Here is a 26630-nt window from a genome sequence, read left to right as displayed (position 1 = left end):
ACTTTGTGGAATTGAGACTGGTCAGACCTGACAGCTCTTCACCCCCTCAGCAAGGGATGGCCTTTGCTGTGCCTTTGCTGTGCTCTCAGCCCGGCCACAGCAGTTTTGGAGGGGAAGCAGCGGGTTCCCCTTCTGCCAAGCTGGTCTCTCCAGCTTCCCCATTCCTGGAAGACCTTGTGTGTTCCTGTGAATGTTCAGTGGTCATTGCCTGCTGGCCCCAGCAAGCTGGAGTAGAGCTCTGGCTCAGGCTTTGCAGTGAGTCCAGCCTTGCCAGGAAGCCACAGTGGGTTCATTTTGGGGTTTGATCAGCTGAATACCTGGCTTTCCTCCTGCCCTCTGGTTAAACCTGGAGTGCATTGTGAAAGCTGTATAGGAAGGAAGTAGAAGCCCAAGGGGTGTTTGCCTTTTGAGAACCCAAACAGAGTGTGACCTTAGGGAGAGAAATACGTTTTGTTTTGCATTGCAACTGAGCACTTTAGGGAAATCTGAAAACATTCAGGAGGAGGTTTCCAGCTCCTTGTTTGAAGCCATGCAGGATCAAAGAGAGTACTGGCCATGACACAGTGGTGGTGTTGTCTGGGGCCATCACATCTGGGGCCATCACAAATGCAGTGGTTCTGCTGGAGCCCAGGTGGATCTGCCTCTGGTTGCCTTTCAGATATCCTCAATGATGTCCTCAGCAAGGAGTGCAGCGTTGTTGAGCCCATGGCCTCGGAGAACGAGGAGGAGGATGAAGAGGAGGAGGATGTGGAAACCGACGGCTGCTCCCCTGAGCGGGACTCGCTGCTCTCCCCCCTCTGTGCCATTTCCAGTGACTCTGTGTACTCTGTGCTGTCAGAGGAGGGATCTAAGCCCTCGCGGATGTCCCTCTTCACCTCCTCCAAGGACTCCATCTCGGAGCTGACAGTGGTCTCCAGAAAGTCCCTGAAGTCGTTCGTCTCCAGCCTGAAGGACTGCATGGACAGCGGGTACGCAGAGGACAGCGACGAGAGCTCCCTGGACATGGTGGGGAGGACGGAGCTGAAGGCGGAGAAGGCCCACCACAAATACAGGCAAACACTGACCACCAAGATCTACAGGCTGTTCAAGAGCAAAAGCCAGCTGGTGCTGAGGAGGGAGCTGAAGGACTGCCCGGACACGGGCTCGCTGTCGCTGCCGCTGCGCCGTGCCGAGAGCCTGTGCGCGTCGCAGGCCCGGCTGCGCGTCCCGGCGCGCTCCCGGCGCGCGCACTCGCTGCCGCAGCACGTGCTGAGCCAGCGCCTGCCGGCCCCGCTGGCCCCCCGGCACCTCAGCCTGCCCCGGCGGCCCTTCCTCAGCTACGACGAGGACACCAAGGTGTCCACCCTGCGTGTCGTGGTGTTCGGCTCCGACCGCATCTCGGGGAAGGTGGCCCGAGCCTACAGCGACCTCAGGTGAGCCGGGAGGTGCGGGGTCTGACCATGGGGACCTGGCCCTGCTGGGACATTCCCTGCTGCTCTGCTCACCCAGCCCTCTCCACCTTCTCCCAGGCTCAAGGAGAGCACCTGCCCCTCACTGACAAGGTACTTCAAGCTGCAGTTTTTCTATGTCCCGGTGAAGAGGAGCTGCTTGGCTCCCTCAACGCCCCTGATGCATCATCCCTCCCCAGCCCTGGGGGACCCACAGCTCCGGGCACAGGTAGGTGTCCTGCTCACCACAGGGCTTGTGGTACCAGGGCTGGCAGGGTAGGCTGAGGGGAGCCTGGGAGACCCTCAGAGTGACCCCAGTGTGTGTGGTTTCAGGATCCCACCTCGGCTGGGATGGAGAGCAGCACTAACGACATCTCCCACTACATCGGTGTGTTGGACCCATGGTACGAGCGCAACGTTCTTGGGCTGATGAACCTGCCCATGGACGTCCTGTGTCAGGTACGTGTGTGCCAGCTGGTGGGGCTCATCCTTCTTCACAGAGGAACTGGGGACCTGATCAGAGAAACTTCTGCTTAGCACTGGGCCACCATGATCCTCTGCAAGAGCCTGTGTGACATGGACACAGGATGGAGATGGTTCCTGGTGGTCAGAAGGAGGGTTTCTGTCCCCAGTGGGGTGGGATGGACAGTTCTGAATGTAAGTACCACATACCCCATCATGTTGCTGACTTATTCTCCCACCACAGTCTGCCAAGCTGGAGGCTGAGCCCCAGGAGGACTCCCAGGAGCAGCTGCCCATCCTGGCAGACATGATCCTCTACTATTGCCGCTTCGCCACACGCCCCGTCCTGCTGCAGCTCTACCAGACAGAGGTAGGCAAAGGGGCTCAGCCCCATCTTCTGAGGGGAAAGGGAGGGTCTTCTGCCTGTGCCACCAGGTTGGGACCTGCCTGTGAAGCGATGTGGGTGTGTCACAGCCACCACGTGCTGGTGAGGCAGAGCTCGGTCTCTGAGTGTCCACATTGCTTTGCTGATGCTCCTGGCTCAGGAATTGAGAGCATGCAGATCCTGCCCAGACAATCCTGAAGTCACACAAGCAGTTTTCCATCATAATTCCTTTCCTCATGACACAAATCAATGCCTGTCAGTGCTGGCAGGTTATTCACATTGCTGGAAGTCTCTCCAGTGCTCTGTGTCCCAAACCAAGGCCTTCTGTGAACCTGTTTCCCACACCCAGCTGTGTGCCTGTGGCAGATGTGGTGGGGAAGTTGAATGTGGGGCTAAAACAACTGTTTTGGGGCTGTGGCTCTGGACCAGATGCAGCAGGTGTGTCGTGGGCCCAGCTGCTGCTTTTCATGGAATTTGTGCTCCCAGAGCAATGCCCAGACTCATCATGGAGTTTCTTTCCAGTGGGCTGTAGAGTTTTCTTTTAGTAAAAGTTAGGGTTTGGGTTGTTTGACTTGCTGGTGGTCTGTTAGAGCAGCCTGAAGTACAGCTAAAGACAAATGTCACCCAGAGCAGCTCTTGAAAGGTGTGTTTTGAGAACATGAAAGGATTTTCCCAAACTGACCTGTTTTCTGTGGAAAGCAGTTAGAGGGGTGAACACTGCCTGGCACAGGCTGGGTGGTCTCACCACCACATCTTCACTGTTCTCCCCTGGCAGCTCACCTTCATCGGGGGAGAAAAGATGACCGAAGTCTTCATCCATTCCCTCGAGCTGGGCCACTCAGCAGCCACACGGGCCATCAAGGCATCAGGTCTGTACCTGCTGCTGCACCCACCCACCCACTCTGGGGTCTGCAAACCATGGGGCTGGGAGGTGAAGGGAAGGAGTGGCTGGAGGGAGCATGGGCTGTGGGACATGTCTGACCCAGCCTGAGCAAAGGTTCAGACAGCTCTTCACTAATTTGGAAGAGAAATATCCTAATTCTTGCACTCTTCTTCAGGAGCAAAGACATGGCAAAGCTTTGTTTTTGCTGTTGTTAACTCTAAAGTGGATTTACAACAAAACAGCTTCAAGCCCATTTCCTTCCCTTCATCAGCACCTGGTCAAATGCAGCTTTACATCTTTTCTTTTTGCTGCTGTTTGTGCTTTCTCCCGGAATGGCATTTATAAAACCCATATTTCCGTTTCCTTAGTTTACTGGGCAAAGCAAGGTTTATGTGTGTGCGCACTTGGAGCCTTCCTGAATGTACGTTTGTGTTAGGAATTCGTAAAATTAATAGTGCTAGAGAGGAGGAGCAGTGGCAGGAGCATCTCCAGCTCCTCCCGGCAGCCGGGCCATCGTGCTCTGGTGCAGCGCACACAGACCTCTCGTGGCCCGCCCGCAGTACTGCACAGAAACACGCGGCTTCACGTCTTTAACCAGCTGCTTTTCTGTGATCTCGCCTTGTCTTTCTAAACTGAGCTCGTAAAACATCCCCCACGTGAAGTGTCACCACCCCACTCCCCCAAAATACAGGCTCGGGCAAGACCTCTTCCCACTAACTCGTGAAACCACCAATCCTGACTCGGATGGTTCTCCCTTGGGTTGTGTGACGAAACACCACATCTGCAAAAAATTATCCAGAGTTGGGGGGGAAAAAAAGACTTAGGAAGTGTTGGGCACAGTATTTCAAGGTTAATTTAATGTGGGCAGAAATATGCCTGGAAAAACAGGAGCCGGGTTAGCAATGTGGCCTTTTATTGCTTTGTGTTTTCCCTGGAGCACTGACCCCTCTGCACCAGCTTAGCCAGTGCCTCTTTCAGTTCTACAGAGCGGCTTGTGGTGCTTTGTGTTGGAATTTCTGCACAGGATTAATTGCTTTCTGGCAGCTTTGAAGCCACCTTTTCTTTTTTTTTGCCTTTTTGCTCCACAGCCGTGTTCAGCAAACCATTTCCCCCCCTTTGTGTAGGTACTGATTGTGCTGCTCTATCAGTAGCCAGTGAAGGATGGGGATAAAAAGCCACTGTGTGACATTTGCTCCTTGTTTTGTGCAGGTCCAGGCAGCAAAAGGCTGGGCATAGATGGAGACAGGGAAGCAATCCCACTAACACTACAGATTGCCTACAGCAAGGTGAGTGTGTGGGACTCACAGACAAAAGGGCAGAATCCACCTCTGTGCTGGGCAGGCAAGTCTCATCTGGGGGCTGAGAGAGGCAAGGCTGACAGTCTGCTGGAGGAGCTCGAATCCAAGCCAAATTCAGGCTAATTGTCTACTTAGTGGCTAATTGGAGGTGGCTTTCCACTCCTGTTCAGCCCAGTAAAATGGAATGTGTAGCTACTTCCATAGGCTGTTTGTGCTCTCAGCGCCACTTGACACAGGTAGACTTTGCCTCCAGGGAGCAATCTTGTGCTGGGCACAGCAGTATTCCTGTTTTATTGGTTCCTCTGCAGTCATTTAGTGATTTTGCCTGGGCAATTTTTTTGTGAATCCAAGATTAAATGAATTTTTATGCCTACTCAAACTTTGTGCAGCTCCAAGTGAATCCAGATGTGAGCCAGCCCACACTGGATGGTGTGGGGTGGGAGGTAGGGTGGCATCACATGTAGATGTGGTGCTTAAGGACATGGTTTAGTGGTGGGCTTGGCAGTGTCAGATTTAGGGTTGGACTCGGTGATCTTAAAGGCCTTTTCCAAGCTAAATGATTCTGTGATTCTCTCTTCTGGGTTCTGCTTGGTCTCTGCAGACAGCTGTCAGTGGAAGAAGTCACTGGAATGATGTTGAGAAGGTCTGCACGTCTGTCAACCTTAGCAAAGCCTGCAAGAAGTATGAAGAACTTGGTGAGTAGGGGTGGCTGTGCCTAGGGAACAGTGGGAAGGACTGGTGGAGTGACAGGACAGTGTGGATCTTCTGTCTGGGGCAAATGAGGGCTGTGTGAATGCAGGAGATACATGGGAGGTGCCTGGTGTTCCCTAGTCCTTGGCATCACATCAGGGACAAAGGGAATTTCATGTCCCACTGTCCTAAAGCTTCCAGCTGGAGAATGGAATATCCATTAGGGATGGGGCTGGGATGATCCAAACAGCAGGGTGATCACTGGAGGGAAATGCTTTCCAGAGCACCACTTGTTCAGTAGGGAGGTACAACTGTTGTTAGATGAAGCAGGACCAGAGCAAGGTGCTTGTCCTGCATCCACAGCAGCCATGTCTCACAGCCAGCTTTCAGCAGCTCTTGCTAAGCTGGTGCTTCAGCCTGGTCCCCTTCCTGCAGCTCAGAGAGAGCTGCCTGCCATGTGGGTTGGCTCCATAAGGCTTTTTTTCTAATCAGGTTTCCAATTAATAAAGCTTTGAGCCCTTTAAAAGCACCAAGACTTTTAGTCCGTGTGTGTACTTAGAAGCAATAGAATCACAGGATGTGTCACACCGTGTGCCTGAGAGCATTGTCCAAATGCTGCCTGAACTCAGACAGGCTTGGTGCTGTGATTCCAGTGCTCAACCACCTTTTGGGTGAAAAACCTTTTCCTGAGATCCAACCTACATCTCCCCTGACTCAGCTCCAGCCGTTTCCTCAAGTCCCCTCACTGGTCACTGATCTGTTTGTTCTTGCTGAAGAACTGCTGGTTTGGCATTCACACATCCAATTCTGAATAAACTGAGGGATTTTTAGTTCCTTTTTCCTTGTGTGCTTCATTCCTGGCAGATGTGGGGTTTGTGAACAGAATAGTCAAGGCAAATGGCTGATCTGCCAAATAGGAGACATCCCCTACATGCTCCATGGAGCTCCACCTAAACCTCCATCCCTCCTCTCTCTCCTCTTGCTGCCCCATCCATGAAGCCATGCAGACAACTCTGGGAGAAAAACCAGCAGGAATTAGTTTGTCACCTTCTCTATACTTTGAGTTGGTTGTTCCTGCTCTAGTTCAGGAGCTTCACCTGTGCTGCCAGTGCTGTGGCTTTGCATCAGGGGGTGTCCTCAGCTCCACTCTGAGGAGAAGCTTCATGGATCTCCCTCCTTCCAAGAGAAATCTGGTCCCCTGGGTGATCTCCATTGGTTTTCACATTCAGCAGTTTGACCACAGGATGTCACTGTGATTCCAGGCACGAAGAAGCATCTCCAAGTGGACATGCTGGGAGAGTTAAAATTTCCTCATGATGATGGGGCAATGTTTTTTCTCCTGTTTGGGTCCTAAGACAGTTAAATGTCCTCTTCCCTCTGTGTCCCTGTTGCTTGCTTTCCATGTGGATTAGCCTGAGGGAAGGAAAGCTGGAACTGTACTGCATTTCCCCCAGCAATGGGGTCCTGCTGGAGCCACTGGGGTGCTTTGAGGGGTGGAGGGACCACTTGGGTTTTCACCAGTGGTCCAGAAACCCCAGTTGATTGCAGTTTTGTTTTGTTACAGCCTCAAAGACAGAGTGTCTCAACTTAACCATGACAGAGGTGGTCAAAAGGCAAAACTCCAAATCCAAAAAAAGTTTCAATCAGGTAACTCTAATCATGGTGCTTTTACACTTGGTAAGGTGAGGTTGGCCTGACCCAGCTGGAGAGAGCAGCTCCTTGGGGATCTGTTTGCTGGTGGCCCCCAGACCTGCCTTAGGGGTGCCCAGCTCCCCTTCCCTGCACAGGGGAGTGCACTGAGCCCACCAGCTCCCTCACCCCAGCTCTCATTCTCTCAGCAGATCAGTGTGTCCCAGATAAAAGTAGACAAGGTCCAGATTATCGGTGTCCAGTCCTCCTTTGCTGTGTGCCTGGACCAGGATGAGCAGAAGATCCTGCAGAGTGTGACTAGGTAGGAACTGAAATGGGGCCAACTGCACTCCTGGGATGGTGCATCCTGTGTCCAGGGCTTGCCTGTGAAGTGGGGGGGGATGAGGTCCTGAGCACCGTGGTTGGTCTGTGCCAGCTGCCCAAGCTGGGTGATACAGCCCCAGGCTCTGCAGGGCAGCTGAGCTCAGCTGGGATGGGTGGTCCTGCTCATGTCTCAGCAGGAGTTTACCTTCATGAAGGCCCCAGTCAACTCTTCAACCCTGAAGCCATCTTTTCCAGCAATAAACTGGAGGCTATGTGAGATAATGAGGTGTTTGAAGAGCACTGGGTATATGAGCAGAGCCTTCAACTTCTAAACCTCATTTGGGTCCTTCCCTGCCTTTGGCATCCCCAGAAGGAATCCATGATCTTCATGGGAGAGTCTGGGGTAGAGCAGGAATTGTTCACTGGACTGTTCATCTCTGTTGTCTCCTCAGGGCACCAGAGTGGCTCCCCAGGTGGTGAAATTTGAAATCTCAGTGTAGACAAGATATTTCCATGAGTACAAGAGATCAAACCAGTTGATGTACAGACATTGTAATTTCTCCCTCAGACTGAGCAGAACTCTGCAAGGTTATGCTGCCTCTAACAGAAAAATATTGGGGATCTTATGTCTTAAATAACCCCAAAGAGAAGTGTTTCTCCTAAAGTTGTTTATCATGAAACTCAGGGGATAGTGGAGTTCAGTGCATGAAATGGTAAAGGAGCTCTTTCCATCTCCCCAAAACTTGGAGGGTGCAAAAGTTGTTGTTTTGCCAATGAGTTTCAGCAAATACTCTTTATGGGTGGTTCTGCTCTTGGTCCCAGTCTGAGCCAGCTGAAAGACCTGAACTCCCAGCACTCAGACTCCAGTCCTGTTAAAAGCTGCACTGATTCCTGCTTGGTTTTAGATATTCCTGCTGCACCTGAGGAATACCAGGATATACACAGAATATCCTAAATTATCAGAATATACTGTACTATAATATTAGAGTATACTTAGATCTTGGTTTCTCTTTGTCTCCCTGCAGGTGTGAGATCTCTGTGTGCTACAAACCCAGGGACAGTGATCCCTTTGCACTGAGAGGGTGCTCTTTGCCTGCCCAGGACCCCTCTGAGTTCCACTCTCTCCTGTGTTTACCCATTGCCACCTTCAGTGGAGCACTGCCTTGAAGACCCCTGTGTCCTTCCAGACCAGACTCCCATCCCACACCAATCCAGGCTCAGGAAAAGGAAGCTGACTGTCCTTCTTTGGACACCCAGCCGTGCTCGTCCAAGACGTCCTGTAGCTGAAGTGTTATTGTGGTGGCTGAGCTGCTCCTGCTCTGGGCTTGGCCCATCCTTGGGAAATGGGAACGTTGGTGGTGTGCTCTGGTGTCTCTCAGGATTCCTCAGCAATGGGAAGAAAGTGCTTTCCTTGAGATCTCCACCTGGTTCAGCCAACTGGCAACACCTGGGTGAAGAGGGCAAGGCAAGGACAGGGGGATTTTCCTGCCAGCAAAAGGTGCTGTGGCTGTGTTTGACAGTGACTGCAAGGCCAGTGGGATCTGGGGTGGGGAAAGTGAGCTCATGGGGGGGTATTTTGGCCAATGAATGTCCTTGACTGAGTGGTGGTAGGTGTCCTGCAATGTGTGTGCAGTTACAGATCACCCAGCCGGTGCCATTTCACCTGTAACAGGTCGAGGATGCTCAGGGCAGTTCTTTGGGGATGGGGATGGGCTTTCTCAAGGTTTCCTTTAAATTCTGAAGGTTGGGTGTCTTGCAGACAAGCAGAGCAACCCAGCATGGGCTGTAAACTGCTGTGTGTTCCAGTGAACTGAGTGCCAGAGGCCATTCCAGGGCATGGACAGCATGTCGTGTATCCGTGTATTTAATGGACATCCAGGACCTGCAGGAGAGGAGTTTCCAATTTCTGCACAATTTCAGCATTCACCCATGAGTATTCCCTGTTCAGCCCCTGGTCTTGCTTCCTGCTCCCCAGCACAGTTTGCTGGAGACACCCCAGAGGCTGAATCCTCCACAGCTGCTTGAAATACATCAGGAACCATGCTGAACTCAGGGAGAGAGGGAAGCACTAGGGAAACCATTAGGATTGCCTTAAACTCACCTGAAGAGGCACCTTTGATAGAGAAAGACCCAGCACCAGAACCACTAATGACACTTGCAAGGGACAACAGGATTTGAGATCCCTCTCCCTGGCAAAAGGCATTCTTCCCTCTTCCTTCTCTCTGCAAGGCTGTAGGTACAGAAAGGTGCAATATTTGGGGGTATTTAGAGGTATTCTGACCCAATGAGCAAAAAAATAAGACTGGAAAAGCCTTTCAAGGTTTCAGAGCCCTCAAGCTGTTTCTTGGTAGTTTTTGGGGTTGTACTAGAGATAAAGAAGGAGCTCCCTGCTTCAGGATCTTGATGCCAAGGACATGTGCTCCCTGGAAATGTCTGAAAGGGGCCCCCAATACTGCTGGGGGGCTGCAGGGTTCAGCCAGAGTGTGATGGGTCAGGTATGTGTGGATTCCCCCACATCTCCTGGATGTGTTTGGGGAATCCCTCCTGTGCCATCAACTCTGGTCCTGGCCCTGCTGGATGCTGGTCCTGCTTTCTGCTCCCACTGTGTGGCTGGGGACAGCTTGGTGACACTTTGGGTGGGGGGGTCACACCCTTGGGGACACCCCAGGGGTGACATCGTGGTCCTTGCTGGCTCTGGTGTCCTCAGCAGTTGTGTGTAACTTGTACCAGTGGCCAGAGATGAGCAAATACGAGACATGAACACGCTCCTGAGGCCTCTGTGCTCCATCCTTCTACTTGAATCAACCATCCCAAGGATGGTGTTGCCTTGGGGACTCCAAGAAAAGACCCTCCTGTGGGGTGAAGGATCCACTGAACATGAATGTTGAACAGCTCTGGCTCCACCAGGATGCAGAGCCAGCTTGGACTCCCAGCAAGGGCCCACCTTCCCCAGCCATGCACCGGCTCCAGGAGCATCATCTCTTCCTGCATGGAGCAGTGTCCATCCCTTGCTCTCAGCACAGGCTTGGCAGGTCGTGCTGGGCTGTCTCCTCCCTCACAGGCTGCCTGCAGGGTGAGGCAGGACCACTGAGGTCACTGCTGTGCACTTCTCTGCATCACTGTTTTAAATCCAGCAGGCTCAAGGGATCAGAAACAGATTTTAATGGCTCTTTCCATGCACTTGGAATAAGTTTTCTTCACTGACTTTTCATTTCCCGGGCAGGTTTGTGTGTGTTTTCTCCAATGGGGCTGAAATTTGACAGCTGGTTATTGTTGTTCAATACTTTAAAATAGCACCTTATCCTGTCAAAACATTGCTATTTGTGATCTTGATATCTGTGGCTAAATATATCCCTGCCACTGGTATGGTAGAAACCACTCTGGTTTCAGCTGGCCCTCCAGGAATACAGGAGAAGAGAATTTCCAACCCATAGAGGAAAAACAAGCACAAACTCTAAGGACTTGTAATCCTGGCCAAGGTTTTGACCTCTGATGCTTTCTGGAAACGAAGGAATTGCAGGGTTCTTTCAGGTCATCTTTGTACATATGTGCAGCCTCACCAGATCTGTGTAAAGTCTGTGCTGATCTGTAAAATACTGGTCGAAGAACTTTTAAAGTAATTGTAAAGTATTAAATGTTGATTTATTTCGAGTACAAGTTTGGGTCAAGTAATTCCTGAGGGGGGGGAAGCAGGGGAGGAATCTCCACGAGGAGGACAGGCAGGTCCCTCACAGAGGAGCTGCTCTGGGAGCAGGAAAAAGCTTATAAAGGCCATTATAGTCATGAGCTCGGTCCCAGAGGGCACGACACGGAGACCTCCGGAGGTTAATTGAGCTGCTTCTGTTCTGTGAGTGAAAAAGCAGGTTTGGCGTTGTAAATCCCAAATTGGCTTTGTGCTGGATTAAGGAGAAAAGAAAGGAGCAGAGCCTGTGTGTGCAAGGTGAGACCTGTGCATGCCCTTCCCTTCTCGGAGGCTCCCTGACCTTGGCTGTGTTGATTTGCTCCTGGGGCCAGGGACAAGGTCCAGCCTGGGGGGACAGCAGAGCTCTGGGATGAAGGGTCCCTGCTCAGGGTCAGCAGGTGGATATTACAGAATGACAGAATATGCTGATACTGGGGGATTTCTGACTTGGAAATCCCTTCTGCTTCTTTGGGGATGCAGGCTGGCAGCTGGAGCTGTTGCTACTGAAAGTGCTCTGAAATATGAAATGACACTTGGAAACATTAAACTCTCTCCACTGTCACCTGTGGATATTCAAGGAAAGAGGCTCAGTTGGTAGGTGTGAAGGCCAGTGTGTCATGATCAAATAAACAACACAGGAAAAGTCATTTGAGCTCAGAAAAGCCAACAACGAGATGAGAATAACTTCTGTTAATCAGCACTTTGTCATGTATTAGCTGTCTTTTTTCACGCTGATTAAACAGTAACAAAAAGTGTATTTTAACTAAAAAGGTCTTTTGAAAAGGCAGATAAGGAAAATTTTCCAAGCTGGAATGATAATCTGCTTTTGTTTGTTCTCAACAACACAAACACCCCTAAACTACAAATTCCCCCCCCCTCTGTTCTTTTCTTTTATAGAGGTAAGTGGAAAGAGGAACAGGTATGATTAAATCCGAAGCAGTAAGAAAGTACTTTGTTCTAAAAACGTGCATGTCAAGAAGTTTGGGATCAGGATTCAAGTCTGATCCCTGAAGTCCTGCACAGCTGAGGTGAAGTGGCAGTTTCAGGTGCCCTGCTCTCTCAGGGCTGGTCATCCCACAGCCACCTCAGCTGGACTGGGCAGAGCTGGAACGTTCTAGTGCATGAGGTGAAGAACATCATGAGCCAGTGCTCATCCAGAGAAGGGGCTCTTAAGTGGCCACTCATGATCTGGTGGTTAATTAGAAATACAGAATTAATTAGTATCAAAGGACAGGAATGAGTTGGCATGTCCGTGGGCTCGTGCAGCTCAGCACTGCTGACCCCCTGCACGTGTTGAACTGGTTGGTTGTTGGAACTGTGGGGCAAACCTTGCTCTTGTGCTTCTGTTTCCTGGCAGACACACCTGTAGTTCCACGGGTGTCATTCCTGGGTGTCCCACAGCAAGAGACCAGCAGATGGGGGGATGACAGCAGGTGTGGAAGCCCACAAAGACCTGGGGTTTTGGGGACCTGAATGAGGCTGAATTAAGACCTGAATTATTTCCAGGAGATCTCTTACAGGAGGCATGTCAAAGGTGCTCATCTGCTCTCTCAGCTGTAGCAAGAAGTAGCAGAGAGCAGAGTCAGCTTCCCAGCAGTGCTCAGTCCCTGTATTCCATTACAGGACTGGGATTAATGTGCCTGGGATGTCTCCTGGGTCACAGCCCCATAGCATCATCCCTTCCTTTCTGTCTCTGTGCTGCCTGTCTGCTCCCATCCCTGCAGCTCAAATTTCCTTCAGCCAAGGCAGGGGCACCTGGGGCCAGCTCAGGTCCTGCTGGCAGCGAGCCCCGAGCTGGGCTCCTTGCCTGAGTCAGTGAGGGGCTAACCCAGCAAATGCTCCCCTGTGCCAGGGACAGGATCTGCCTGACCCAGAGGGGTTTGTCAAGAGACACACCAATAATCCAGCACTTCCAGAAGAAAAGGGAGAAGCAAAAGAAATCCAGAGAATGTCTTCTCCTGCCAAATTCCCTGCCCTGGTTCCCTCTTGGGGCTGCAGGTTTCGGGGCTGGTAGATCCGGCTGCTTCCCGTGTGCACGTGTTAGCTGCTTTTACAGGCAGTTGTAAAGTAAAGATTGGAAACTTCTGTGAATTTTACTAATTTCTGAAGGGTTCTGTCCAGCACCTGTGACTGAAAAGGGCATCCCTGGTTGTTTCAGGACTGGCCTTTGCTCAGGACTAACGGGAGTGAAGCTGGACAAGTGGAACTTTCCCAGGCTCCAGGCAGCTCTTCACCTCTCCTGGCAGTGCCTCTGCTCCACTGCCCTTATCTTACCAGTGCTAATCAATGATCAATTAAAAGTTAATAAGGCTCCCTGGGCCTGCATGAGGAACAGAGTTTTCCTGGCAGGGAAAAGACTGGAGAGCAGTAATGGTGTGCTAATGGTGCAAAGTTGCATAATTACCAGTCTGCTCCGATGCCTGTCTGGCTGTGAGTTGGTGCAGACAGATGACTGCATGAGGAATGGGGGGCTTTTCTGTCCCAGTCCCCAACTCACCTTCTTCCAGTATTCTCTGTGCCCTCAGAATCCCCTCTCCTCTCCACAGGCACCTTCACTGCAGCACTCACAGAAAGACATGCAAAGGTTAAGGGGTTGGAAAGCGCATCCTAAAATTGAAATCCAAGTCAAAGCAAGCATGACAGATATTCTGTGGTGTTTACCCATCTCTAGGATAACCTGGACTTGGGTTTGGCCACATAAAACTCTCTGGGCAGCAATGGGCCAGTGTAATGCTGTGTGTTTAGCTGGTGTTTCCAGCCACAGGCAGGGCCTGGAGCAGGGTGGCTCAGTCAGATGAACACTCTCAGTCCTCACAAGGGCAAGTCTTGCTTCTGGCTGTGGCTCCTCTTGCATCAGGGCTCCTGTGTGACCACTCTGAGGCCAAGGCAATGGCATGGCTGTGACCAGGGAGAGTGCAAACATGATGTCCAGGGGTGGTGAGGTGTGGATGGGCTTGGCTGCCTTTGTGTGCTGGTGATTGCAGCGTCTTTCCAGGAGACACCTGTGAAACGCAGGTTGGGATGTTGCCCCTGTAACTGGAAATCTGGGGAGGGTCTGTCTGGTTACCCAGGACCTGGGTCCTCCAGGGAGGATCTGCTGGGAGATCCCTGCTTTGGGACTCAGCAAGGGGCTCCCTCTTGCAGTCACTTTTGGAAATAGGTGGAGAAGAAGTGAGGTTGCAGGACTGGAGAAGGCTGATGACAGAGGATGTTGCAGGACACATTCGGGGTAGGCAGGGTGAGCAGGCAGTGCAGCACGAGCTGCTCGATGGTCCCCCCTGGGCATGCACTAGGGGCTGGTTTCTGAGTCCAGCCCTCTCCTGGGCTTATCCAAATAAGCAAACCTGAGATCCAGAAACAACCTGCCCCTTTCCCTGCCTTCGAAGCTTAATCAGCATTTCAAAAGCCCTGCTCTGTTCATCCTGAACAACAACTGTAGCAACAGCTTCTCCACTCAGCTTATCAGCTCAGCGAGTGCTGCAGTGACTCTGATTAAAATGAGCTGTTTCCTGTTGCACTTTATCTCTGGCAGAACCGATAAGGAATTGGGCTCTTTCCAAAACCATCACATTGGTACCCACGGGGGAGAGCCGCAAATTCTGGGAGGAAGATCCTGGGAGTGTGAGCAGCAGGCACATAACCCTCGATGTACATGTGTGCAGCACTTCAGACTTTGGGCAAAAAGCAATCTGTCCCCATTTCAAGAGGCTGATCTCTTCCTCAGCACTGGCGAGTCACTGACAACCCCTGTGAGCACAGACACGCCCAGCTCATCAGCACCAGGCAGTTCCAGCAGCCCCATGGATCCCTTTCCTCCAGGTGCCTCAAAGTTTCCTGCTCACAAGTGGGTAACTTGTGTTTGATCAATCTGTAGGTTAGAAACTGCACCTCCTGGTGCTGGTACCTGTACAGTATTTACCAATTAAATGATATTTTCCACCTTTGCAGGACAAACTGAGACTTGAACAGTCTGTGGTTTATTATTATTATCATCATTATCTTTTGCTGCTGTTCTCTCCTTATTATGATTTTTTCAAGACAAATAAAAAGAGTTGGAGATTACTCAGTTTAGAGAAATGAAAAAGGCAACTTAAATACCATCAAACTGGCTGTTTGCTTGGCTTTCCCTCTCCCCAAATCCACCCATCATCTATATTTGCTGAAGCCAGAATAAAAATAGAACAGGCCTGAGTGCCAGGGTGGAAAACAGAGATGCAGTATCAAAATACTGCTTGGTTTGTGACCTGTTCCCTTATAAACTGTAAGGAAATCATCCACGGACAGAAGTGTTGGGGGTTTGGACATGTGCCAGGAGGAGGTTTCCCTGCAGGATGGGAGTGGAGCTCAAATAGCACCAAGCAAATACCTTTGCTTCCCTCAGAAACTCGGATGACCCGGGAGGTATGTTACTGAAGCAGCCACGTAATGATGGAAAATTGAAGCAGGGAGAAGTAAAGCATCCACGAATAGAAACCAGGGCAGGAGGAGAGTTGTCCAGAGCTCCCCTTTGACGAGGAGGGTGTGGAGCAATGGCCAAAATAGGAGCGGAACGTCAGCGCTGCGATGGGGAGGAGAAGCAGCCCCGCCTCTGCCGGCCCCTCTTGATGCCAGGGCTGGCACTGCCACCGCTGCTCTGCCAGCCCTGTCAGTGCCAGTGCCAAGAGAGGGGCTGTGAGGGGCCGGGCTGTGACCCCCGGGAGGGACCCAGACCTGGTGAGGGGCTGCTGGTCTCGGTGGGGAGCTGCTGCTGCCGGCACGAGTTCAGGCAGCGGTGGGACCTCAGGAGCACAGAGAGCTGCGTGCTTCCCGTGGCAGGAAAGTCCCTTTCTGGGCAGCAAGTTCCTCTCCAGGCTGGAAACCTCATCTCCTGAATTGGTGCTTCAGGTGAGCTTTTTCTCTTTCACAGAATCCCAGAATGGTTTGGGTTGGAAGGGACCTTAAAGGTTGTCTCATCCCACCCTGCTGCCGTGGGCAGGGACACCTTCCACCAGCCCAGGTTGCTCCAAGCCCCATCCAGCCTGGCCTTGGACACTTCCAGGGATGGGGCAGCCACAGCTTCTCTGGGCAACCTGTGCCAGGGCCTCACCACCCTCACTGTCTAAAATTCTTTCCTAATATCTCATCTAAATCTACCCTCTTTCAGCTAAAGCCATTCTCCCTTGTCCTGTCCCTCCATACCCTTGTCCCAAATCCCTCTCCAGCTCTCCTGGAGCCCTTTTAGGCACTGGAAGGGGCTCTAAGGTCTCGCCAGAGCCTTCCCTTCTCCAGGCTGAACATCCCCTCTCTCAGCCTGGATACAGAGCAGAGGGGCTCCAGCCCTTGGAGTATCAGGAGACCATTTCAGGGGACAGACTTTTTCCACTTGAGAGATTCAGACTGCTTCAAAACTCTTGTGTACCCCTGTCATGCACAGAAGTGAAGAAGAAAGGCTCCCACAATAACTTTAAGTCACAGAGGACAGTGTTTGCAGGGAGAAAGAGATGTTTTGCCACACAAGAGATTCTTTCTCTACTTCATGTTGGTTTCTTTCTACTTTTTTTTTAATCTTCTGAATAAGGCCTTTGTTTGAGCAGGGTCATACCTGGCTCTTCCTCTCTCCATGGCCAGCAGTGTGATGTTATCTGGGGTGATTTGGCAGTTCCCTGTCCTGTTCTCAGGATGCCCCTCAGCTGTGTTTCAGTGTTTAATGACATCAGCTGCAGAAAACACGGAGAACCAACCCCTTCCTCCCCCTTCCATGTGTTGCCACAAGAGAACGTGGCCCTGCACCAGGAGGGCTGCTGCTGTGACTAGAGATGGTGTGTATGGAAAAGGCAAGGGGGGAAGGTCTCCAGAAGGACCCTTTAACTAAATGAATTTTTGGGTTGGGATCCCGAAGCTGGTGGCAATGAGGGAGGTGCTGGATGTGTGCTATGGGGACACTCCAAGGAAGGTCTCTGGCCTCCTCCTTCCATAGCTGTGCACTGGGAGAGAGTCTAATTCTAGTGAAAATAAGGGGAATGGTGAAGGTTTGGGGCCTGCAGGGACCAGCTGAGAGGGGAGGAGTGAAAATATCCAGCAGCATGTGGGAGATCCCAGCCTTGAAAGATGCCTGTGAAGCCCCAGCAAAGTGAGAGCACATCTGAAAAGGGGATGCCATGTACCAGAGCCACTCTTTCCCCCTCCTTTGCAACCTGTGGGGCTCATCCCCCCACTCCTGTGAGTGCACTGGCTTTTCCTCTGGCATTTGCACGGGGAACAGGATAGCATGGCAACTTCTGCATGTGGCCAGAGCCCCTGCACGCTGGGTAACTCCTGCAGAGGAAGGACAGACAAACATGGCATGAAGATGGATGGTCAGGCGTGGGACAATTGAAGAATCATGCAGCCTGGGCACATTGAAGGTGCTAATTCTGACTCCAGCAGGGACAAAAGCTTTGCAAACAGGGCTCCATGTGTACATCCCACAGCCACAGTGCCTGCAGTGGCCGGGCTCTGCAGTGCTTCTGTCCCAGGGCTAGGACACGTGTGTGTGTGTGTGTGTGTGTGTGTGTGTGTCCTTCATCAATGGGAGCGATTGTGAATGAAAACAAGACAGGGGAAACGAGGATGTTATCGTGTGCTGGTGTGTGCTGCTGTTGTTGTTTCCCCGGAGCCTTCCTGCCCGCGGGGCGGCTGCTGGGGCGGGCGGGGGAAGGGGATGGGAATGGGGATGGGAATGGGGATGGGGATGGGGATGCTGCTCCACGCGGCAACTTGGCACCGGCGCAGGGAACGGGAATTGAATGTGTGTAACGCTGACAGCCAGTTTAACTGCCTTTCTCTCCAGTCAGGAAGGAAGCAGGTTATTTTTAAATCTGGGGCCCAGGTATGTAACTATACCTAATGCTTTTGCTCATGTAGAAGATGGGAAGTGATGCAGCATCAGCTGCAGTTCCCACACTCCATCCATAAGTACTTTCTCCCCCCAACTCACTTACCCCAGCGAAGCTCAGCACTTCAAACCCTGCTCTGGGTGAGAGCTGACCTAGCAGGTCCCTGGCCACAAATGGGGACGGTCCTGGTGGTGGCAGTCGCTGGCCAGAGGGGTTGGCCCATGCATTGGTCTGTCCCGAGCACTTTGTGCAGCAGAGCATGGGACACACACACATTTGTGTTCCAGCAGCTCTCTGGGATGACAGAGCTGACAGGCTCATCCCAGCCCTGCACCCACATCCCATAGGGATCAACATTTATCTCCTGCTTTGGGCTGTCTGCTGTATCCATGCATTCCTCCCATATGCCAGCCTGGGCTCATGCCAACACATCCCAGTCTTAACTGAGCACCAGGACATGGGCAGACCTCAGCAGCCCTGAGCAGCCTCATCCAGGGCCCTACTCGGACTCATCCCGGGAGCTGCACTCCTGTCACCGAGTCACAAGTGGTGACAACGTGATGCCCTGCTGAGCACAGCCAGACCGCTCCAGCCAACACCTCTGTCACTGCAAAGCCAAACTTCTCCATGAACACATTCCAGAAGGGGCCGGGCATCCCCTGCCCGGGCTGCATCCCGGAGCTGGCAGCAGGCAGGGGCTGGCACTGAGCAAAGGCAGATGTGCCCGAGATGCTCCGGGCAGGAGGTGCTGGCAGAGGCACAGAACACTGTGCCTGGAACGGGGAGCTGGAAAACTGTCCTCTTGGATGGACTCCTGCTCGTCTCTCGTAGCAACGCTGTTTATTCCAAGGTCCGGGGTGTGCAGCTGGGAGGCGGCAGTGCCGGATTTGCCCCGGCATGGGGTGGTCGGCGGCACGGCGGGGGCTGTGCGGGCGCCAGGGCTCACCACGGCTGCCCCGGGACAGGCTCGGCCCAGAGCAGCCCGACCTGCACGGCTGGTTTGTGGGGATCAGAGGCAGGGCAGGACCGAGCCCTCTGCCGCCTGCTCCTGCACGTCCGGAGAGCGCCGGGCGAGCGCGACCTGCGCGGGGACAGATTTCTCCTTGGGGGACTTCTCTGTGAAAGAGGAAGTTGTCTTGAAATAACCCGTCGCTTCCCTTTCTGCCGTGCAGACTTTGAAGTGGCTGCGGAGCTCAGCAGCCGCCCCGACGCTCTGCCGGCCCCCACCGACCTCCCCACCGGGCAGAGCAGCCCCCGTGACGACCCCCCAGGACCCTCCTGTGCCCCCCGCGCTGGACGGGACCTCTGGAGTGTGCGTGACTCGCTGGGGTCCCGGTGCCTGCCCTGAAGAAGCAGGTAAGAGTTCCGGGGGACGCGTTGCTCCTGGGTCTGTGCACGGGAATTGTGTTGCTCCTCCTCTGCCTTGACTTCTCCCAGTTCCCTTGAGCGGCACCTGCTGCTCTGCTGGTCCCCTGCGACTGGGGAATGCTTTATGTCTTTGAGGTTGGTGGTGTGTGCATGAGTGCTGCGTCCAGGTGGACCAAAGAACCTGGAAAGCCGCAGACAGGGGCAGTTTGATTCCTTTTCTCAGGAAGAATTAGGGGAGGGGGCACCGATGGTGCTGGAGATGAGGAATGTGCTGCTTCTCCACAGGAAAGGAATATCTGTGAGAGCTTCTCCTGCTGCACCCTGCCAGAGAGCAGGATCCTGGGGGGAAACAGGGTTTGCTCTGGAGCCTGTCCCAGGGAGGAGTGTGGGAACTTTGCTGCCTGAGCCCCAGAGAAGACACGGGCAGTTTTGATGCTGTTACTGCTCTGGCCATCGTTCCAGGCCCCCGGGCACTCGCTGCTCACTCATCCCCTGCACAGACAGCCCAGATGGGTGAGTTACATCACTGACTTGGGGCTGGTTCAGCACTAGCTCATGCTTGTTCATTTTGCTCTGTGTGAAACAACTCCCAGCTGCAGGGAGGAGAGTCACCTGCCCAGTGCCACTCCCAGCCATCACCAGGGGCTCCTCCATCCCAGCTCCTGTAGCGCGGGCAGCACTCGTACACCCAGCCGGAGGGAGCCCTGTGCTGGGGATTTTGGCGTGGTGCACACTCCAGAGCTGGCTGTTTGTGCAGTGCTGTGGCTGCCCAACTTCCCCTCCCCTTGGCCCGGTGCTTCAGCTGTCCCTCGGGGCCCGGGCGCTGCAGCAGTGACGGGCAATAAAGAGCGATGGCAGCGGCGATAACGAGGAGAGCGCAGAGCCCCGTCCAGAAAGGAAGCAAAAAGCTGCAAAAAATGTAGATAAGCCAACTCTGTGCAACAGGCACGTTTTAGTCCTCCTCCCCTGAGTGCTTTTCTCTGCACTCTCTGTCTGCAGCAGAGGCACTGAGCCATTGCACCCTGACTGCTCCCTGGGATATTCTTGACTCCCACGGGAGCTCTTCCAGTGTCTGTGCAACTTAGCAGCACTTTTTCTTTCTGTTTCGTGACCAAGGCTGAACACAGAAACAAATTCCTCTGAGCTTCAAGGGCTGATTTATCACCTCTGAGTATTACACAAACTTTTAGGTGTATACTTGTTTGGTACTGGGGTTACAGAATGAGTATGTGGCTCCCAAGGCTTTCCCAATGTTTCTGAGTCCCTCTGTTGGCAGCCCAAATCCACAAGACATTAATTCAGCCTTTACAGCTAAAGGTACATCCTACATTTGCAATGGAAGGAAATATGGGTCAGTTTGGCAAAATCCATGAGCAGCCTGTGCTCAGTCACATGAAGCTGTTCAAGCTGCACAGCTTTCTCCCAAATGTTAATTTGACCTGAGGAAATAGTTTGAGTCCTCAAAGCCTCCAGTTGTTCTGACCAGACCTGGGCCTTTGCAGAGCTCTGTCTTGGGGGCTCTCCCTGCTGGCCCTGAGATGGGGCTCCAGTGCACAGGATTGCCCTGACAGCAGGTATTGGGGGGTTGCTATTATATCAGCTCTGATGGTGTTTCTACCTTAAAATAATTTGCCATATATTTTGGGGTTTAGCCCTGCTTCCTAAAGAAATACAGCTATGGGGCATCACTATTTGTTGCCTGTCCATATTCCTGACTGGCTGGCCTCAAATCAGACTTCTTGGCCCTGAGTGAGATGGATCAGGGCAACTACCAGTGGTTTTACAGGAGTGTCCTGGACCAAGTGTTCAGCTTGTTCTGTGACACGAACAATACTTTCCTTTTTGTCTCAAAAATAAGATAATCTCTGCTCGTGGAGGAGCTGTGGGGAAGGAGACTGGCCACTGTTCCCCATTGCCAGGCACCAACCTGAACATCCCCACTGGAGCAGATTCCATGTTCTCTCTTTTGGTTCAGATGGTTTCCCCTGGGGATCCTGTGAGCTGTCTCAGACATGTCCTGCTTGGACTCACTCCACAGGTGACAAGAATCTTGATGTACAGCCTGTGTGTGGCCCCTTTGGCAGGGGTTGCCCTGTGCACCATCTCACTGGTGCCTTCAGAGCTGCCCCCTCCCCATCACCTTGTGATGTGGGGTGGGCACAGCTGCAGTTATGACAGGCCATAACCACCCTTTATCAATGGCAGCTGCCTGTTGGGGTGTGGGCAGGAGCAGCATCACTCCCCAGCACTCAAACTCTTGTTTTCACTTGGAGATCCTCTGCTCCAAGTGCTTGGGAGAGTGCTGACCCAAGAGAACTCTCACTGTAGTTGTGCCCAACCTTCCTAATGCTGACACATCTCCTACTCAGCTCTCAGGAGCTGCTTTCCCAGTTTCTTTCTTGCTTTGGTGAGCTTTGCTGGTGTTAATGGCTGTTCTGAAGGCAGATGCTGTGTTGGCTGAGTCACGTCTTTCTGTTTTGAGGTGTGACATGCCTTGAAAACAGCCCTGTTCATCAGATGTGATTTGGGCAGGAGCTCTCCAAGGGAGCTGCTGTCATGAGTGATCTGTGCTGGGATGGGTTTTGCTTGTGACTGAATCTCTGCTGTGGTTCTCCAGACCAGACTGGAGTTACAGGGGTGCTTGTGGTCCTACTGAAAGCTGAGGTTTCTGTTGTTGCTTGTACCATGTAATCAAATCTCATTATTGACCTTGCCTTCCTGGTACAACACCATATACCCATCCCTTCCTTGCTAATCTTCTCTGTGCTCTGTGTTAGCCCTGTCAGCAGCTGTCACATCACTCTATCCCCAGTGCCAAGAGAGCACCACCAGCCTGCTTTATCTGCTGACAGCAGGGGTAGGTGCCACACACAACTTGCTTTGGTCACTCTGACTCTGGTCACCCTCCTTATGTGACCCCCCAAGTCCATGGGCAATCACCCTGTGTCCTCCCTGAGTCCCAGTGACCTCCACTCCACTGTCAGGCAGGTGTGGCCACCTCAGTGCAGCTTCCAGCAGAGGTTGGGTGAAGCTCCTCCACTGTGGAGAGAACAATCCTGTGTCCCTGCACAGAGCTGGGCACTGAGACACCGTCACAGCATCTGGGGACAAAGGGCTTAAATCATAAAAAGCACTGGATTCACCACTGAGGCTTCTGAATACAGGAGCCCCTATGGAGGTCTCTTATGGTCTGGTGGCCAGGTTGGACCTGTGGTCAGGTGAAGCAGGTTGGTACCTGTGTGTTACCAGTGGCCACGCTCTCAGAGTTTGCAAGGAACAACCCCCCAGTGCTGCAGCACCAGCCCTGCCCTGCTCAGGGTCTCCTGCAGCCAGGGGGGAGCTGCTGGCTCTGCAGCAAACAATCCTGAGCACACCCCGAAACTGATGTTTCTGAACCCCAGATTTCTTTGTGAGGGGTAAACTAAGATGATCAGAGGGATGGAGCATCTGAGGGAGCTGGGTTTGTTCAGCCTGGAGAAGAGAAGGCTTCAGGGTGACCTAATTGCAGCCTTTTAGTACCTGAAGGGAGCCAACAAGAAAGATGGAGAGACACTATTTCCAAGGATCCAGAATGACAGAACAAGGGGGATTGGCTTCCAATTGAATGAGAGTAGGTTTAGATTGGATATTAGGAAAAAATTCCTTACTGTGAGAGCTGTGAGGCCCTAGCAGAGGTTGCATGGAGAAGCTGTGGCTGCCCCTGGATCCCTGGAAGGATCAGGGAGGCCAGCTTGGATGGGGCTTGGAGCAACCTGGGCTAGTGGAAGGCGTCCCTGCCCATGGCAGGGGGTGGAATGAGATGAGCTTTAAGGCCCCTTCCAACCCAAACCATTCCATGGTTCTGTAAGGATTTGCTGTTACTCAGAACTCTTCTCTCCCAGCTGGTGACACAGCATGTCTAAGGCTGCAGGGACTGTACCACCAGTGCTCTGCTGGTGAAGGTACTGTACGAGGGAGGTACTGCTCAGGGAATGGAGGCAGGGAATGGCTCTGCCATCCTACAGCCTCTTCCACCCCAGGAAAGCAGCCAGCTCCCTGCCTGGCCTCTCCCAGGCTGGCCACGTTTGGGAGCCTGAGCTCTGCCTGCTTTTATTTCCCCCTCAGCTGGGCAGCTCTGGGCTGTTTGCGCGCACAAACCTGGCACTGCTTTTCAAATCACACGTATTTTTTCCCTCTGATTGTTTTTTCCAAAGCCGTCTCTGGGAATGGAAAGAGATGCTAAATCTAAAAAGCTGATGTTTCCGGAAAAACTCGTTTCTTTCCTTAGAAAGAATGAAATGTGACGTTGGCAAGGAAGTCTCCAAAGGGCCGTTAGTGTCCAGGAAGCTGCTCGACTTCCACGCCAGCTTTAGCAAAGGGCTCTGGGGCTCATTCAGTCCTGATGGGCTGATGAACAGTCCTCTGCAGTATGAGCTGCAAAGGTGTTTCATTAGTGAAATGGCTCCAAGATCCATCCTTTATTTGTCCCTCTGTGGGCACGAGTCTCCTGGCAGGGCCATGCCTTGCCAGAGCAACCAGCAGGAAAGCGGCGCCGCAAAGAGATGCTGGAAAGCAGAGTCTGAGCTCAAGATGCTTTTCCTTGGCAGTAAGAGCCCGAGGGAGAGCATCTGGTTTCATGTCAGAGCTGTCTGAAACCACAGGCCCTGCCAGGTTTTGAGCTAAATCTGAAAATCAGACCAGAAGGGGGGCTCTGGGCTGGGCCACAGCACACGTGGTCCCTCCACCTCTTCTTGCAGGTCCCCTCCACTCGTGCAGTGTGTCTGAATGGGGACAGAAGGGAGACAGGTGATCTTTCTGTGGGGTTTGAGTTTCAGAACCAAAGCTTTGCTCAGTTTTCATTTGAACTGAGACCCCTCGCTCTCGGTGGCTGATGGAAGGGGAGGTGGAGCATCCTTGCCCTTGGTGTTTATCCTTGGCCAAGGCTCAGGTCCTCAGGGGAGCCTGGAGCTGCTGTTGCTGGACAATAAGGAGGGCTGGAGGCTGGAAAGCTGCATTTGTCTTGCTTTCCTACCTGAGCTGTGCAGCTGGGCTGGAGGTCGGGATCAGGGCCAGAAATAGCATTTGCTCCACTGGCAGATGGACATGGTTTAAGAGGAGGGTGCAAACAGGATGTCAGACCTACCTCTGATGGGCTCCCCTGCAGCATCAGCCTGTCCTGCTGCCAGGGATGATTCTGGCTCCACAGGAGCTGCTCAGCGTTCTGGGAGCTGCCAGCTGCAGTTCCGAGCAGCCCAGAGGATGCACTGCCAGACCCTCAGGTTCACTTGGGAGAAGCAACCCTTGAGCCCACACATCCCCCTTTGGCTCCCAGCTGAAACCTGTGCTCCAGCCAGGGCTGCCGGATCCAGAAGGAAGCACAGGCTGGGCGGCCACTGCCGAGCTGTGTAAGGTTAGACAGAGCCTCTGATGTGCTGCTTTCTAACCAGTCTCACCCAAAGGCAATGCAGGGGGAGGGCAGGCACGAGGGGGTGGTGAATTCTGGGCTGCTCCACGGGACATCTGTCAGCCCGTGACGAAACGCTGTGCTCGTGTGTGTGCCCTGCGGCTGAGCGCTCACCGCGGCTCCCTTCAGGACGCCCCAGCACTGAACAGCTCGCTCCTCGCTGACTATGGTATTGGTACGATCCTCCCTTGCACCGGGAGCCAGCCAGGGTGTCTGCTTCGGGATGGGAAGAGTTGGGATCGGGGCATTACTGGTGGTGGGATGGGGGAGAGGGGAGAGCACGGCCGGGGGAGCAGCTTTGCACGCTCCGTGCCTGTGCGAGGCACCGGCTTTTCTTTTCGAGTGCTTGTAGTGGAGCTGATAAACAACCACAGGAAACCTTAGATGTGCCCGTGTAGTGAATTTGTAACTAAACACAGGGCTGCAGGAGGCGTGGAGAGCCTGGCTTCAGAGTGGGACTAAATATAACTCAAAGAAAGCAAACGTGTGCTCCAGGGGCTGGCACTGCCCTGCTGTGTCACTGCTGCCCTTGGGCAAAGGTGGGAGAGGGGACATCCCCCAGGGCTGGCTGTGGTCAGCACAGCTCCAGGTAGTGGCATCGAGGATCCAAGGCAGGGTGTACCAGGCAGCAGAGGACGCCTGGACACGTTGGAGAACGGGGCAGGATAGTGCAGCCAAGCTTCCCAAGGGAGCCTGTTGTTTGCTGCTAGCCCTGCTTGCACTGCCAAGAGGTTTGGCTTTAGGTTTTCTTTCACAGCTTCAGATATTTCTGAATCACTGAGTCTGTGTCTCATGTGTTTCACTTAGTCTAGGGGGCTTGGTTTTTGGTGATTTCCACAGCTTTTTAAAGCCCATGAGACAGAGCAGCACGTCTTCTTGAGGGGCTGTGCATCCCCTCATTGACTGCCTGCAGGGGACAGCTGAGTCACTTCCCCCCACTGAGTACGATGGGTTGAAGTGACTCACCTGGATGGACATGTCTCTGTTCCTCTGTATTGGACTCGCAGTCTCACCCCAGTGGCCTCACAAAGGGCTGAGCTTCAACTCCTGCCACGGAGCTAAGGGGGAAACACCCTTTTCTTGGGATGGGGATGTGCTTTCCTGCAGAGATGGATTGTTCCTGCAGTGGAGGAACACCCCATGGCTGTGCCTGGCTGTGCTTGTTGTAATGTCAGCAGAATGGAACAGGAGGGGGAGGTGGGCTGCTGGAGGGCTGGGACATGGCCCAGGTGGCCTCCTGGGTCTCAGCTCTGGTGCTGGTCAGACTGGATTCGCCTGCAACCTGTGAAGGCTTTTGGGTGTTTGCTGGCAGTGTGTTGGCAGCTCTTCCAAAAATCCCCCATCCCCGTGGGTGGGGAGGCTCTGGCTGTGCCATACCTGGTTCTGGCTGTCTCTGCCTGGGCTGCAGCTGCTCAGGGTGCTGGGAGGCACATGGTCAGGTGAGCCCTCCCTGGGGCAGGACATGGGACCACATAGTCCTTAGCCTGATCCAGGGACCTTTGGGACTGCAGGAGATGGAGTCTGACTCCAGTAAGGGTACCAGCCCATGATATATTTAGAGCAATCTAACAAGGGCTGAGTGAACATGGCTCCTCCTTCAGGGAGGTCAAGAAGCCCAGCTCGGTTCTTTGTGCAGTAGGGACTGATGATCCTACAGGGGCCAGTGATCTGCTGTCTGTACAACCTGGTGGTGCCCACCCAGCCATAGACAGGACCCTCCAGACACATCCAAAAAGCAAAGAGGTTAATGTGTGATCTGCTGAGCCCACCTCACAACAGGGTCTTTGGTGTCTGTCCTGCCAATGACAGAGAGAGGAGAGGGCATTAGTGTGGTGTCCCCACCATCCCTGGCTGTGAGGACAGGGGAGGGGACAGCCCTGGAGAAAGGTGACTGTTTCTTTGTGCACACCTGGGCTAGAGCAAATGGAGACCCTCTGCTTAGGAGGAAGGAGGTTCAGTGGGATGAGCAGGGGAAGGATGGAGAGGTGAGGAGGGAGGCAGATGCTGGAAGATCCCAGCCCCAGTGACATGACCCTGAAAGGGGACAGCACTTCATCTTGTATCATCTCAGATCAAATAGAGCAGAAAACTGCTCTATTAAAATAAAAAAACCCCTCTGATTCAAAAAACAGGGGCTCCCCACCTCTGGGTCCCCACGACTGCTGCCCTGCAGAGGAGGGGTCTG

The 26630-nt window shown here is 53.1% G+C and overlaps 2 protein-coding genes across 5 annotated transcripts in view; both read left to right on the top strand.

Annotated features, from left to right (window-relative positions):
* The window catches only part of PIK3R5 (phosphoinositide-3-kinase regulatory subunit 5), a 29183-nt gene extending 18434 nt beyond the window's left edge, over positions 1 to 10749 (top strand). Inside the window, exons 10-19 of the mRNA XM_051797487.1 lie at positions 659 to 1412; positions 1509 to 1656; positions 1761 to 1886; positions 2134 to 2259; positions 3050 to 3143; positions 4367 to 4443; positions 5057 to 5150; positions 6710 to 6792; positions 6987 to 7096; positions 8124 to 10749. Coding sequence (XP_051653447.1) covers positions 659 to 1412; positions 1509 to 1656; positions 1761 to 1886; positions 2134 to 2259; positions 3050 to 3143; positions 4367 to 4443; positions 5057 to 5150; positions 6710 to 6792; positions 6987 to 7096; positions 8124 to 8265 — 1754 coding nt within the window. The 3' untranslated portion in view covers positions 8266 to 10749. The remainder of the gene's footprint in view (positions 1 to 658; positions 1413 to 1508; positions 1657 to 1760; positions 1887 to 2133; positions 2260 to 3049; positions 3144 to 4366; positions 4444 to 5056; positions 5151 to 6709; positions 6793 to 6986; positions 7097 to 8123) is intronic.
* A 4535-nt stretch (positions 10750 to 15284) lies between these two features.
* PIK3R6 (phosphoinositide-3-kinase regulatory subunit 6) overlaps positions 15285 to 26630 on the top strand; it is a 40979-nt gene continuing 29633 nt past the window's right edge. For 3 of the 4 annotated variants that reach the window (XM_051797501.1, XM_051797498.1, XM_051797499.1), the window contains exons 1-2: positions 15285 to 15664; positions 18807 to 18990. The gene's annotated coding sequence lies outside the window, so the exon portion shown is untranslated. Of the gene's footprint in view, positions 15665 to 18806; positions 18991 to 24515; positions 24621 to 26630 lie in introns of those variants that run through there. The other variant, XM_051797500.1, reaches the window with a different exon arrangement.

The sequence above is a fragment of the Manacus candei genome, unplaced genomic scaffold, assembly GCF_025592945.1.
Source record: "Manacus candei isolate 608988 ecotype Guabito, Panama unplaced genomic scaffold, ASM2559294v1 h1tg000047l, whole genome shotgun sequence".
Lineage (NCBI taxonomy): Eukaryota > Metazoa > Chordata > Aves > Passeriformes > Pipridae > Manacus > Manacus candei.
The sequence above is the reverse complement of the archived record's forward strand: the minus strand, read 5'-3'. Positions and strand labels throughout refer to the sequence as shown.